Here is an 11,750-nt window from a genome sequence, read left to right as displayed (position 1 = left end):
ATTGGTTTCTTGAACATGACAGTGAGTTCACTGTTCTCTACAGTCAGCAGATCTCAATTCAATAGAGCTCTGGTGGCATGTGGTGGAATGAGAGATTCAAATCCTGGAGGTGCAGCCGACTAATCTCCGGCATCTGTGCAATGCTATCATTATAATGTGGACCAAACAGCCCTGAGGAATGTTTCCAACACTTTATTGGATCTCTGCCATGAAAAAAGCGCGACTCAAAAAGCAATCTGCCTTTTGTTTGCACGTGATGAGATAATGGGAGAGGATCATGAGGGTAGAGCACGTGTACACAAACCCAGAAACATCAAAGGGCTACAGTAGGTGTGTGCCGGTAAACAGACACTAGCTCCCATAGAAACCACTGCTATGTTTATGGTGTTGTGTGAAGTTGGGAAATCTCATTTAACATGAGTAACGGCAGTAATGACATATAGGTAGAGAACAGCTTTGTGTTGCTGTAGGAAAACCTCTGTGTGGTAAGTGGATGATTAACTGTTTCCATAAACCGTTTAATGAGCCCTTTAGCAAAACATCAAACCAACAGCTGAGATTATAAAGAGAAGCAAATTAGAGCAAATGATGGGGATTTTGTTCTCGAAGGAGTCTGATAGATTTGTGAATGTAAATAAGACAGGGGCATAGACAAACATTATCCTTCTTTATGGTGTGTGGAGATGTTTTATACGGAGCCCCGCAAGGGACATGGGAGAAAAATAAAATTAAGACGGATTTTTGCGAGATCTCGCAAAACAAACTCGGGATCTCGCAAAAGTTTTGCGAAAAGTTCATTGTAATGTTTTTTTTCTCCCCTGTCCCTTGCGGGGCTCCGTAGTTTTGTTTGAAGTCCCAAGGTGACAAAAAGTATTGTGAAGCTATCTGTGCTGATGTACAAGTAAAAGTAACAAAGTGTTCCCTGCTAACAGAGTTTTTCTTTAAAACCAAATGTATTTGTGGGTTTCTCGTGTTAGATCAGAAAAGTCAAGATTCATTTTTCTTTCTTACTCTATATCTCGCCCAAAGTATTTGCTCAACTGCCTTCACACATATGAACTCGAGTCACATCCCGTTCTGGATTCATAAGGTGTAATATGATGTCAGCCCACGCTTTACAGCTATAACAGCTTCAACTCTTTTATGAAGGCTTCCCACAAGGTTTAAAGGTGTTTATGGGAATTTTTGACCATTGTTCTAGAAGCACATTTGTGAGGTCAGACACTGATGTTGGATGAGAACGCCTGGCTCGCACCGCAGTCTCTACTCTAATTCTTCCCAAAGATGTTCTGTGCAGGCCTGTCAGGTTCTTCCACATCAAATTTGTTCATTCATGTCTTCATGGAACTTGTTTTGTGCACTGGTATTCAGCCATGTTGGAACAGGAAGGGGTTATCCCCAAAACTGAATTTTACAGTTGTAATTTGTGTGATACTTTTGTGGTACAATTGTAAAAACTAAGCAAAGTTTTTAAGGAAAATGTATCTCTTTTTGTGTGGAAGCAAGTTTAAATAGGTAATGACATTTCTTAAGATGTATGAATTACCTTATGAAATCATCACTGGGAACTTGTTCCTATTTTTGATGTGACTGTGTAAACAGAAAATTTGCATTTTTGTTATTTTATTGGTATTTCATTGTTTTTAATGTTGTAATTTTAATGTTTATCAGAAACAGGTGTGAATGAGGCATTGAGTTCCAGTCGGACTACTTGTATAACTAAAGGATAAATTGAAAAAAAAAACTTAAACCATTAGTTTTTTTATATAGCTCTTGACTGCCCCCTGGTGTGCCCACAACGGAACTACAGCAAACTTCTGCGCAGTAGGACTGAAAGGAAGTCATCTCTGGTTTGAGTGAAAGCTCCTTGCACTAGGAGCTTGGTAGTTTCCTAATTGTAGCTTAGGTCGCAGGTTTATTCTGTCTAAGAAACAAAACAAACAACAACAACAACAAAAAAAACAAAACCCAAAATGTGCAAAATGTTTATAAAAAAAAAAAAAGCACCTAAATAAATATTTTTCTTGGTTTTGAAATATACTAAATCCTTCTTGCAGAATTAGTTTTGAATATTGAATGCTTGTTTCTTATCATCTGATGTAGCTCTAAAATATAAGGTGTAACGCATTCAAACAAATGCAATACAGTAGGCCAGCAGGTATCATCATGCTAATTTTAGCACAATATCTTTACAGTATTTCACCAAGCTTTGCCTTAATTTTGTAATCTCTGAATGATGAAGGTAGTCTGGGTGACTGTGCAGGTTCTTCAATCCCTAAATAACAGTCAGGCTAAAGTTATGGCAACATTTAACTTAAAAATCTTTTATATCCAGGCCTTACAGTTTGGATATAAAAGCGATTTGAGGAGGAGTTTTACTATATATAAATAATATGAAAACAGTTTTTATATGACCAGTTTAGAAAAGTCTAGAAAAGATGACAAAATCTGGGAAAAAGTTCCCAGTAATGGAGAACACATATTGACATTGCTCCATAAACCTTAAATGAATAAAGTTTAAAAAAGCAGCAAGGATTAGTGGCTTTTACTCTGTTGCAAAACAGAACCACAAATCTGTCAGTCCTGCTCTGACTAATATTTACAGTCTAGACATTGTACATGTCTTCCCTTTCTTTCTCCTCCCTCCTTTCAGCCTCTTTTATTCAACACCTTGCTCTCCTAAGTCACTCTGCTCTCTGTCTTCTTTCTGTCTACCTTCTTTTCTGTTCCTTGCATCGGTGGTCATGTCTTGGAGTTCACCCTTCATTTTCCTGCTCTTCCTCCTCAAAGTTCAGAGTGTGGACTTAATTAATGGTGAGTACAAGTAAACTAATTTTAATCTGAAGAACTTAAGCCATAGGATGCAAATGATTATGATTAAACAACATATACTATAAATACAAATTTGGTAAATGGATCTATTTTTAGTATGCTATCTTCATGGCGGCTTTGCAACAAACCAAAGACAAAAGAAAACACCTCAGTCCTGTCATCATGAAATATGCAGCACACTGACAGATCAAATAGCAGCACACACACCTTGATACAAAACAGAGCTGTTGACCTTGGTGTAGATAAGATAGAGGTTCACCACTGACTACTGAATCTGGCCTTAAATTGTAAATATGTCTGCATTTGCAGGCTGAATGAGTTTGTGGAGCTGTAATTTAAAACTTAACCCTCTGAATTTCAACTCATAGTAATTATGTTACTCAAATCCTGAATCCTATGTTTTGGATAAAAGCAGACAAAGAATTTTTTCACAAAAGAAAGTGTAAATAGTGCTTTCCCAGGAAGAAGAAAAATGCATTTACCATGTATTCAGTATTTCTCCACCTGTGACGACTTAAGAGACTCTTGGAAACATGCAAAGTGCAATAAATGTACTTCCAGTTAAAATGTAATACTTTCAAAGTTGTGCTACATTATCATAGAAAAACAAATCAAAAAAGATGTTTCTGTTAACGTCAAAGTTAAGAAATTGACAAATAAGCCTCCCCTCTGTTAGATCGGTCCATCTCCTATCTGACGGGTTTTGCGGTTCCAGAGATCGACGGTTCAGCTGTGGATGCAACCTGCAGGATTTTCTTTGATTATACACCTGACACTCCCACTGAGATAACCACAACCTCCCCCATCACCAGGAAGGTGATGTATTAGATATATTAAGAAGTAGCACCTTGACAGATTAGCTGTAGCCTAGTTTAACCATTTTGTTACAGGCAAACTTAATCTCTTATCTTTGTATTACAGCAGCAGGTAGCCACTACAACTAAAAAGCCATCTGTCAAGCCGCCACTTAAGAAACCACAGACCAAAGATGCTGGAGTACCAGTCAGGATACAGCCAGCTGCTGTGATACCAATCCCTAACAGCCAATCCAACGCTGCCCTCAGAATCCTTTACTACTTACTGGCCAATAGACAAAGACAAATAGGACGTTCACAGATGGCATCACGCAGTGCCAAGTCATCAGCAACCTGGAAAGCAGGTTCATTCTCTTCTGAGGACTCAAGTGATGAATCTTAAAATCATACCATGACCATGTTTTGAACCTGATTTTCTGTTACAGATTTGTGAATGTTTTTCTTTTATTAGTGTATTTTAAACTCTACCACATCGAGCAGCTAGAACAGTAGTTGTTGTACCTGGCTGTTGTAACAGGATTGTTTTGGGGATGTTTCAGTGACTGTATGATACTGTTCTTAGCTTAGGTTTAGTTAGCAAATCACAACCCATCCCTTATTTTATCCTTAAAGGCTCTTTTACTTTAATCTCATAAAAAATAAAACAACAACACTAATGTAATGAATTCGTTTAAGCGGTGATTGAAAATGTATTTACAAACTATTTATTTGCCACTTTAAAAGGTTTATCGTAATTAAACAGAAAAACAAGTCACAATGATTTACATTGTCTATCTCTTTGAAAAAATGTTCAAAGTTCACTGTTTTGATCCTGTGTTTTTAACAGTTTTTGGTTATTTGACAAATCACTCAATCTAAATCTGGTTACAGAAGCAAAATCCAGATAAATAAACCTTTATAATGGACAAAAGGATAAACATTTGTGTCCATAAATAAAAGTAAATTTCATGTTTGTTTTAGTGTGTTTCAGTGCTGTTGTGTCCACGCTGCTGTGGTTCTGATGGTAGATGGGATGGTTGTTTGACTTTTCGCTGGTTTGTGGCAGCTCCTTTTTGCTTTCCTGAGAACACAGGACATGACTCATTTGATTCTGACTCATTTGACAATAATGGCCAGAATAACATATACCACAATAAAATATATACCAACAAAATGGAATGTGCAGATGAGTGCGCAAGTGATTAGGTGAGAGTGCTGGGAATCCCTACATAGAGATCCCCAAAGTTGTTAGCTAAGTATCCAGTTGAGGTCGATAATCTCTGGAACTGGTTGAAAAATAAGTGATTATTGAAAATCTTGCTCTTTTTACCCCTACACATATTGTTTGGTGTCCACTGAAACTTTACAAAGGAGGTGGAGAGTGCAAGTTAGCATGTCCCATAGATGTACCACAGACTTACAAAGTGGTAAAACATCAGGTTGAAACAAAGCAAACTACTCTCTTTATGTGTTTTTCATGTCAAATCTCAAATGTAACTGGTCTTTTTAAACCCCAGTTAGTCCAAAAGGGGGCTATTGCTCACACTTATCATATAGCTTGGAAACTGGACTACTGGGTCAAATTGAGCTGCCATCATCACCATTAGCGCGCCAAAAACTGTTACCATGTGTGAATACCTTCTCTACATACCTAAATCTGGGAAATGTATGTGTGAATTATTTTTGGAAACATCGCTGCTATTCTGGAGACGGTCAGATACAAAGGAGTGTTCACAGATTAGACTCCTCTCTGGCTCCTGAAAGGACAAAGACGTTATTTTCAAATATTTTTTTAATCTTCTGATTATGCTGTAAAGAAAGCTGTTACCTGGAAGGTAAGTAATTCTTTAACATGACTTGATGGAAACTGTTGGGATTTTTGGGTATAAATGCCACCGTGATGTCTTAACTTATCTAAAGTCCTGTAAAAACAAAGATAAAAACCTTGTACCAAACCATGCAAGATAAGCAGGACTCAAAACACCTGACAGGCCTGACCAATTTAGGGGAAGCTCAGTCTAATAACGAGGACACTGACACATAACCATATCAGTATTTTACAAAACACAGTAGTATTTGGTTATGATACCTCAGGGTGGGGGTTCTTGGATGGGAACTTGCCCCTAGGATATAATGATCACTGATGGCTGGGCCATGGGTTTTGATGACTAAGGAGTTGACAAGAGTTGTGGAGGATGAAGGGATGAGGGCAGGAGTGGAGGATGGTGGATGAGGGGGTGGAGAAGAACAAGAGACACTCAGATCAAGCTCAGCAAAGTCTGCATTATCCTCGTTGTGAAGGACAGAGCTTCTGGTCAAAGCTTTGTGGTGTAGAGTTTCTGTAGATGTGACTGAAGTCACATCTGGGACACTGGATATACTGGCTTTGTCTTTTCTTTCTGGGTTGTCATTCATCTTTCTTGTGGATCTCATGTGGTCTCTGAAAGATCCAGACTTTGTTTTAGATTCTCCAACCAAATATTTGGAGTGAGGAACTTTCCAGCCTTTTATGTCAGATTCAAAGTCACTGCTGTTGTTCTGTTTGTCATTACCTGAAGACACATTTGAGGTTTGAGTTACTGATGAGTTGGCTGTTGCACTAATGGGCACAGTGAGAACTATATCTTCTTGGTTCTCTTTATTCAAGACATTCAGTGTTGTCCTAAGACCAGCCCCTATTATTGTGTTTTCATTTGAAATTGTTGTGACTTCTGTGGAGGTCTTAGGTTTGGTGCTCTGCTGATGTAGGCAGCAAGGTTCAGAAGATTCAGGATGTACCTTGTAGTCTCCATCAGAAGAATGAGATACGTGCATGCCCAGCTTGGTTTCTTTATCTTCTCTACAGTTAATGTGCTGTGGAAGCAGCTTTGAAGATGAGTTGTTCATTTTTGAGGTAGACACAGATGGCTTGAGGTTTAATGATAGTACTTCAGTACTTCTGGATGTCTTTCTTTCTTCTGAATCAGCTGTTTGGTCAGTATGACTATTGGTCTCACACTGTTTGGTGATACACAGTGTGGTATGGACCTCAATGTGATGATTGATTCCCAGTTTAGGGGATTTTATTGGCAAGTCTGTTTTGGACCAATGAGTGGCTGATTCCACAGAAGGTTTTGGAGACGAGCAGAAATTTAGATGGTCAGTAGTTGATTGTTTCAACAACTGGGAACCTTTTTTGATTGTTTTATGCATTTTTTGTTCAAAATCCTGGCTTGATTCAAACTGATACAGTCTTGAGCTCTCTGGGGTATTTTTTTCAGTCCTACCTGACACTGTATTGTCAGAGCTGTACATGTCTTTTATAATTCTCATAGGGTCTTCCCTTATATCTGAGGATAGCGCTCGCTCATGTTTTGGTTTTGCTACTGTGCTGTTTGCGACATCCAGGTTTGCTACAGTCTTGATGGTCTCTGATGAGTCAAAAGTAAGGGTTCTGGTTATCTTTGGAATCTCTGATTCTTTCTTCAAATCTACACCAGCAGCTTTGCCTGCTTTACTTTTCAAAGCCATAGGAGATTGAGCTGCATTGTGGATAACCTTGCTGCCTCCTTTGGATTGTTTAGTGGAGATTAAAGGTTCTGACTGACGAGGGGTTTTAGACAACTTCAAAGGCTGTTTCCCCTTTACTTTCTCCATCTTTTCCTTGTTGACTTTGTCATCCGTGTCCTCAGGTTGTTTCTTGTCCTTGCCATTACAGTTTTTCTCATCCCTTTCATCCTTTCTTGGGTTTTTGGTTATTTTGGGAAATGTAGAGTTTTCTCTGTGGTCTTTTTGGATCTTTGAATTTAGCTCGTCCAAAAATCTAAATGCACAGAGAAAGGCAGGATAGTAATTCTAATTTAGTGGCTACTCACCAGCCCAAATGTTAATTTTCAAATCACGCTATCGGTGCTGTTCTTGCTCACATGTATTTCAAGGTGTACCAGCATCAAGAGTATCTAAAACAAAGTGGTACCTGATGTGGAAGGAGTCTTGTGTAAAGAGTGGATGCTCTAACAGCTCTGAACACTGAGCCCGTCTTTCTGGATCTACGTGTAGACACTTCTGAGAAGAAGAGAAAAAAAAGAAACCAAACATATTACTGATATGTTCAACCCTGAAACTGACACAAAAATACATAAATACTTTCAGAACTCCAACAGTTATCAAGCAAGAAATAAAGATGCATGTGAAGGCCACAGATGCTGGCATTCACATGTCTCCAAGTTTTTCTAAATCTAAATATTTTTCTTTTCCTGTAAACCCACACACAGCCTTTTAGTTGTCACATTCCATTAACTGATACATCCACAATATGCTACAGCTACTGAAAAGACCACATGAACAAAATTTTAAAAAAGAAAGTATTTTTTATATACTGAGATTAAAATAAACTGTACCTGGGCCAGATCCAGGCTAATAGGTGTGATTGTAGGGAAACGCTGCTGGAGAGTGAGTCTGTCAGAACTTTCGGGCAGTGTAACTCCAGAAAATACAGGATTTCTGTAGAACAGCTCCTGGTGATGAGTTTTAAGGTTACCTATAGCAGAGAAAAGAGAGTGCAGTTAGCATGGGGAAGAGGAAAGACAATGTGCTAACGCTGTGTGAAGAGCTTACCAAAGCACCGGATGATCTGATATATTTGATCAAGGTCCGAGTCTCCAGGAAACAGAGGCTGACCTGTTAACATCTCTAATAATACACACCCCAAAGCCCACACATCTACAGGTCTACACACACAAACACACAAATATGTTAAAATTTCTAATCAACAAACACCCTATAGCACAGGTAATTTCAGCAAGGTTAGTACACAGATACTTACTTGCCATACTTAATGTCTCCCACCAGCAGTTCGGGGGCTCTGTACCATCGAGTGGCCACATAGTCAGTGAGGACGCTGCCCTCACTGATCGATGCAACAGTGCGGGCAAAGCCAAAATCACACAGCTTAACCACACTGTCCTGAGAGATGAGGATGTTCTCTGGTTTGATGTCACGGTGGATGATCTGGAAATGAAAAGAACGAACCAGCATCATGTGGTATATTGCTCATTGAAAGCCTGCTAGGAGTAACCCTTCAAGCTTTTTTGTGATTGTTTTTTCTCATGTTTCAGGACTGCTTATAGAACAAAATGGCTGGCTTGGCATCAGAAGTTAGTGTGGGTGTTCTCTTACTATACAGCTAACTTATGAATAATTAATCATACGTCCTCACATTTTGCTGATGGCAGAAGGCAGCAGCCCTTAGGATCTGGTACAGGTACTGTCGGCATGTGTTTATCTCCAGTCCGCTTGGGTTTTGCTCCAGATCATCCAGAAGTGTCCGTTCCACAAACTCAAATACCAGATACCAGCGGCGGCGGCGCTTCCACACTTCTAGGAGGTTCACCAGGTTTTCGTGTCGCAGTTGCTTGAAGTTTATAAAGATAAGGGTGGTTACTCTGTGAATGCATACAGTACTGAGTCTATCATTGATGGTATCAGTGCTTTTGGGTCACTGAAGCTGCACAGGCCCAGCAAATCAAGGACCTTGACTTTTTCATGATATTCAAATGTTTTGAGATACACTTGTTGACAAAAAAACTTTTAGAAATAAGGACTGATTCATTTCCTTTCACTGTGACTTGCTTAAAGTATACAACAACCCTCTTATCCACCATAGGTGTTGTATACTAATTTATATAACCTGTAAGTCCGATGTCAGATTACTGTAAAGTTATTGAACTATTCATGGTCAAGTCAACACTAATATTTAGTGGATAGATTCAAATTTTCCCTTTAGATTACAATAATCTGTTGGGTTCCTCTCACACATCATCTCATAGTGACTTTTAAACTTAAGGTAAGAAACTGATACAGTTATTTTAGCGTTGTTTGTCTCTTGTTATTGTAAATGTCTTCATTCAGGTTTTACTTAATGACTGAATGAGTGGTAGGCTGATGGATTAATTGACAGGTACCCTGAGTAGCTTGATCTCCCTGTGGGCGATCTTCTTCACAGTCTTGTCATCATCAGAGTCCATGAATTTCTTGATGGCGACAATGCGACCAGTATCACGATGACGGCACTTAAGCACGGTGCCGTAACTGCCCTCTCCGACTGGACCCAGAGATTCATAACGTTCCATCGAATTCTTGTTCCAGAGGGAAAGAGGAATAAGTTGGATTTTAAAACCGATTCCTGTTTGGTGTTCATCAGTGTAATTGAAAATGTATTTTAAAACACCATTAATGTTTTCAAATTCATATTTAAATGGCCTGCATTTGTATAGCACTTTACTTAGTCCATAAGGACCCCAAAGCACTTTACACTACATTCAGTAATTCACACATTGGTGATGGCATGCTATGTTGCAGCCACAGCCACCCTGGGGCGCACTGACAGAGGCGAGCCTGCCGGACACTGGCGCCACCGGGCCCTCTGACCACTACCAGGTAACGGGTGAAGTGTCTTGCTTAACACACAACGACCGAGACTGTCGGAGGCGAGGCTCGAACCGGCAACCTTCCGAGTACAAGGCAAACTACCAACTCTTGAGCCACGATCGCCCCCATTTGCTTACAATTACTACCCAAACAAGCAATGCCTGTAGAAAACAAAGCCATATCAAACTACAGAAAGGCCATTAAAATATGAAAGAAACAAAAAAAGAAAATGTAAAATTTATCCTAAAATATTACTCAGAACAAAATAATTACATTACTTTAACATGAGAAAAAAAAATCAGCTGCCGTTTTGTTATATAAAAAAGTACCTGTCAAATAATGACAGAGTAGCCTACAGACAGTAGTAAAATATTATCGCAGTCAGAGTCGTGAATGTCTTCATTAAACCTGCACACTTTTGAACTTAATGGACGACTTCATAATTTTTAAGTTCTTTCAATTAAGCAAATTATCTATATAACCTATCCAAGTGAGAGTACTTCACGTCGGAAAAAGTCCACTCTTGTACTTTCATGCACAAGTACATGATTTATTATTATTATCACTCATGTATTAACGTAATATATTTTCACTAGGGCTAAATGTCTCACCAGTTATTAACATGTTTTATTTGATGTTTTATTTGCTGTATATTTTTTTTTATCATTTCGTTCATACAAGTTTAGATATGATATTAAACCTGTGAAATAATATAAATTTAATGTAAAATATGGAATGGGTTTTGCTGACTTAATTGCGCCGTTAGATTATATTCTGGATGCATAAAAATGCCTCATTATCACTGAACATCGTGAATAAATCGTGATTAAATAGACACATTAAAAAACAAAACAGAAGTACGACGAGCGCATGACACAGACAACAAACAGCGACAGTTATATTAGACACACACTCAAACCACAAGCTGACCTTATACGGATCTCCTTTGATCGCTTTGATATGCGCACTGAGCTCCTGCACTCACAGTAAACACCGTTTCTCTGATGTGCGTAACGTGTTGCGGTCACAAGAGAAGACAACTTGACTCCGTGTCCGTGTGTTTGTCACCATGGTAACGCCACCTGTCGCTTGTCAGTGCTGAAGTTTCCCCACCACCATGTAAATTAGCTTAATGTCTCTTTAAGCATGTATTTATTTCACATTTTAGGGATTTAAGTAAGCCGAATTCACCATTAAACTTTATTTGGGGTATGTATTGCTTCATGTTATGATAAGCGTCACTAAAGTCCTTGTAAACTGTAGAAACCTTAAAAACACATGAATTCTTGGGCAAGTTCTGTCTTTTTTCTATGATTTCTAACCTGTAGTGTATTTAGAGATATTAGTGATGAAGCTCTTGATACATTTATGTAATGCTTATACGGAGTTTCAAGAAGATTAGTCCACTCGTCTATGATGATGAACGAACTGTCAAATCTACAAATATAAACATGATTGTGGGATTTGTATAAAATATTTATAAAAGCCATAGGCCTGTGGAAGTTGACACAGTGTCCTCTGAAATAATTATGCCATGCTTTGTGAAGATTAGTCCACTGGTCTAGGGAGATAGAAAACATGTAAACATGTGCTAACATTTTTATGACACCAATTTGTTGTTGTTGTTGTTGTTCCGTTTCAAATTTTCAATGAATGATGCATTCTCTTATTCATTTGGTCACTCAATCCTAATGTACACAACTGCATACTCATACT

The 11,750-nt window shown here is 38.6% G+C and overlaps 1 protein-coding gene across 2 annotated transcripts; it reads right to left on the bottom strand.

Annotated features, from left to right (window-relative positions):
* Positions 1-4,525: 4,525 nt before the first annotated feature.
* Positions 4,526-11,088, bottom strand: LOC147334750 (uncharacterized). 2 transcript variants are annotated; one of them, XM_086274732.1, is made up of 11 exons: positions 10,965-11,088; positions 9,569-9,742; positions 8,824-9,018; positions 8,431-8,615; positions 8,223-8,335; positions 8,006-8,145; positions 7,582-7,670; positions 5,716-7,428; positions 5,455-5,548; positions 5,278-5,383; positions 4,526-4,707 (listed from the first exon to the last, which is right to left on the bottom strand). In XM_086274732.1, exons 2-11 carry the CDS (start codon positions 9,734-9,736, stop codon positions 4,604-4,606), a joined length of 2,907 nt encoding a protein of 968 aa, XP_086130858.1. In that variant the 5' UTR covers positions 9,737-9,742; positions 10,965-11,088; the 3' UTR covers positions 4,526-4,603. The 2 variants fall into 2 exon arrangements, with proteins under 2 accessions (XP_086130858.1, XP_086130864.1); XM_086274738.1 differs by having other exon boundaries at positions 7,582-7,667.
* Positions 11,089-11,750: the final 662 nt, after the last annotated feature.

This window comes from Aulonocara sp. 'chitande type north' Nkhata Bay, linkage group LG3 (assembly GCF_057382095.1).
Source record: "Aulonocara sp. 'chitande type north' Nkhata Bay isolate Kocher_YH1m ecotype deep benthic linkage group LG3, A_spYH_male_GT1.1, whole genome shotgun sequence".
Lineage (NCBI taxonomy): Eukaryota > Metazoa > Chordata > Actinopteri > Cichliformes > Cichlidae > Aulonocara > Aulonocara sp. 'chitande type north' Nkhata Bay.
This window is presented reverse-complemented; position numbering and strand designations above follow the sequence as displayed.